This window comes from Buceros rhinoceros, unplaced genomic scaffold, assembly GCF_000710305.1.
Source record: "Buceros rhinoceros silvestris isolate BGI_N320 unplaced genomic scaffold, ASM71030v1 scaffold16352, whole genome shotgun sequence".
NCBI classification, from domain to species: Eukaryota; Metazoa; Chordata; class Aves; order Bucerotiformes; family Bucerotidae; genus Buceros; species Buceros rhinoceros.
The window spans coordinates 52176-55744 of NW_010400838.1; the positions used below are offsets into that span (position 1 = coordinate 52176).

A 3569-nucleotide genomic window follows, 5' to 3' on the forward strand; every position below is an offset into this window, starting at 1 on the left:
GTTGGCGAAGGAACGGAACAGATTGCTCTACAGGAAAACACACGCCGCTGCCACACAGAAGTACGCTGGAGTCTCCATTCCATCCTACTCCGTTTTGTTGACAGATTTTATCTTTGAGGTGTGGTTTGCTGCATGCACTAAAATCTCAGTGATAAGTGATAAAGTTTTTCTTCTCAAAAGCAAGTTTAAACACAGAAACCATAGCCACAATTCTCAAGTTATTTTCCTTTATTGCATAAAACAAATTTAGAAGATCAAACTTTTTTTTTTGGGGGGGGGAATTTCTGCTCAGTCAGTAAACTTTCAAGATAGAAATTGTAATTAGAGACACTGCAAATTTTGGACCAGGAGAAAAGATTTCATTCCCAACTTCTCCAACAGCATAGAACTAAATCTGAACTTTTTCCTCACAGTCTTCCTGAAAAGAAATTCATTCAAAGAAACACCAATCACTTTCTAGCACTTCTATTCACTTGGGATTAAAGCATAAATCAGGTCTGTCACTACTGAAAGCTTCTGACTGCCACCATTCACCCAAAAGTGCCCTCCTGAAGGATCAGGGAGTGCAATTCCCCCAAAAGGCATAAAACAGAAGTGGGGGAAAAAACCAAAAAAGAACCAAAGTTTTGGCAAGATGAGCAAATTTAGCTGGGTTACTCTGAAACTGAATGAATGCGAGAGATGACCAGCACAAGAAGACAGATGAGAGAAAGAATCTCACAGCTTGGAGAAGAGAAAGAGGACAAACACTGCCATTTTTAGCACGGTGGGACATTAGGACTGAGAAGAATCATGTAAAACTACACCCTTCGACTGAACGGGAAGCTCCACATTGTTACTAGCTTGATGGTCATGGTATTAATTTGGGATGTGACAGAGGAGTCATTAAAACGTTCTAACAAAAAGGACACAAAACTTCGTTTCAATCAAGCTCTCCAACTAGTAAGTTGTGGGAGCACCTCCACTAACCATCACCAAAATTCTAAACTATTATTTAGGAGGAGAAGCTTCCAGAAGAGAAGACACATCAAAAGTCCAGCTGCTGAGAAAGTTACCTGGAATTTAAGAGACCCTGATTTTACATGCCCAGTTTGAATCAGGCAGAGCTGCAACTTCCAGACACACCCCACAGAGAGACTGTCGGTGGCGCCTGGCCAGCAGCTTGGACCAGAAGGTCCATCCTAAGTCTGCAAATAAAGCGTCCACAGGAAGTCTGTCAGGAGAATACTGAAGCTGTAATAACTGTTCTGGTACCTGCTGTTGTGCGTACTACAGGGAGAACCCTGATCCCTGACTGCTCCCAGGACTCAGTGACACTGTGAAAATCAGACTCCAGAGAACTTTTGCACTTTATCACGTCACACTGCTGACATTTCATGTAAAGACAAAAAGCAACCATACTGTGCTAACATTAATAAATGAAACCAGGCTGTTCCAACCTGACATAGCCAGAATGTATCTCTACTAAATTTGAAAAGGGCCAGGGTTTTTCCCAGGGAAAAACTCTACCACACTTCCTAATTTTGAAAGGAAGAACATTTTTGTGTATTGCAGTAATAAAATCTGCAGAGATTTACATAAAATCATAAACAGGGCTTTTCTTTTTTCCATCCCAGCTCAAGATTGGAAAGGCTGGATGTAGTTCTATGGGACAAGGCTATAGAAATCCTGACTTGGGAAAAGAACATATTCCTTTGAATTGTAACAGTTACACGTAGGGAGTTCATGTTCCTGTTCTAGCCATATCTGCAACCGCCAGCTGCAACCCCAGCATCACTTTGGCAGACATTGTGCAAAGAAGCACTAATCTCTTGTCCGAAAGTTCTATAGGGAAAAGAAGGCAAAAGAGAAAAGAACAAAGGGAGGATTAGGAGAGACAGAAAGAAGGAATGTGAAGAAGAGAAAGGAAAGATCATGCAAAAATATGACAAATGCTGGAACTCTTTCCATTGCAGTTCCCAAGTAGGAAGAAAGTTTAAGTATTGCACATAAGGGCTCAGTAAGGGAAGAAAATGCAAGGGAAAAGGCCGTGATACACTACTGCGGTAAGGGAAATAGAGAGGGAAAAGGGAAATAAGAAGATGGAGAGTGAATGAGGACTGCAAGTAGAGGAGAGACTGACCGCCTCCTCCAGGTCCTTCGATCAGAATAAAAATAGAAAACCAGCCCCTGCCTGCCTCCTCAGCATCCAGATTCCTGTTACAATCATTTGTCTGTTCCAGGGAGTCTGAATTTCTGGCTGACTTTCAGAACTTCCCACCACCTAGAGCTGAGAAAGTAACTTTTAGCATTTCCAGAGTATTTGGAGGGCAGGGAATCCAGATAAGAAATCGGAAGCAGGAGGGGTTGTTGTTGTCAATATACCACTCGTACACCTCTTAAAAACAACTACCCTGCTTGCTCTTCTTTTTCAGTGTCCAGTGCTGCAGCAACCCCTGGAAGCTCCACTACCGCTGCTATTTTCTTAGCTAATGCTTCACAATTTCTATTTCTGCTCTGAGACAACAACCATTTTGTTGTCTAGCGTTTCACAAAGGGATTATTATTCCCCTTCCCATGGAATTCACGGACTTTGGAAGAGCTCCTGTGAGCACTAGTGACATTCTTCTTTTATAAGGAAAGAATGTACTCACTGTAAATAACCATGAGGGACCACAATACTTTTGATTGTGACATGGAATACAAGCGTGACAGAGTGTGTCAAAAGAAATACTTCCACAATTATTCCCCCAAATACGTTAGGTTATAGAAATTTGTTCAACTTAAGAATAGTTTCCTAATAACCTGACCTTTCTTTGATGCAATACATTACATAGGGTTTCTATAAGGCAAACTAATTTGTAATTTAATAAACAGGGGGGGAAAAAAAAAATCGAAACTCAAACCGAAACACCAAGAGAAGACAAACAACAACCAAAAACTCAAACAAAACAAAGAGATCGCTCCCTGTGCAATCCAGGCCCCTGCTAAATACAGCAATCACGTGAAGACATTTCAGCGAAAACAAACCATCAGCAAGCTCACGGGATAAAAATGGACATGGCACACACGCATACTGAAGTCTGACTCAGGACAAGGATGAAGTTAGAGACTCCAGTCCTCCACAGATATTTTAAGACATGAACGTGTATAACTTTAACATACCGATGGGGAAGGCCTCAGTACTTACCCTGACTACACTGAAGTCCAGTTTAGTTTCTTGTGCACACTGTAATATGAGCTGAAAGCAATTTTTACTTTGATTTGTCATTCCATTTTCATAATAACGCTGCAATATCCTTTGTTGTTCTACAGTAAATACAGAACGCAGATTCATCTAAAAATAAAAGAAGATACTCTGAAAGTTGGCATAAAAACTGTAACACTTGCAGAATGCTCAGGCTGCTGTGATCGCGCCAAGTGTTGGCATGTTTTCTTTGCAGAGCCCTTTACCAACACTTGTACTTACTTTCCCCCAAAACCTGTTACAGTCAGCATTAGTGATTCCTCTGTGACAGACTCAAGTTGAACAGGTGAACTTCATGTTTGGAACCACGCTGGCAGCCTTTCATAAATAAATAAATATTACA

General features: G+C 41.1%; 1 protein-coding gene across 1 annotated transcript in view; it reads right to left on the minus strand.

Annotated features, from left to right (window-relative positions):
* Positions 1–3318, minus strand: part of HDX (highly divergent homeobox) — a 32357-nt gene extending 29039 nt beyond the window's left edge. The window contains exon 1 of the mRNA XM_010132057.1: positions 3170–3318. Coding sequence (XP_010130359.1) covers positions 3170–3316 — 147 coding nt within the window. The 5' untranslated portion in view covers positions 3317–3318. The remainder of the gene's footprint in view (positions 1–3169) is intronic.
* Positions 3319–3569: the final 251 nt, after the last annotated feature.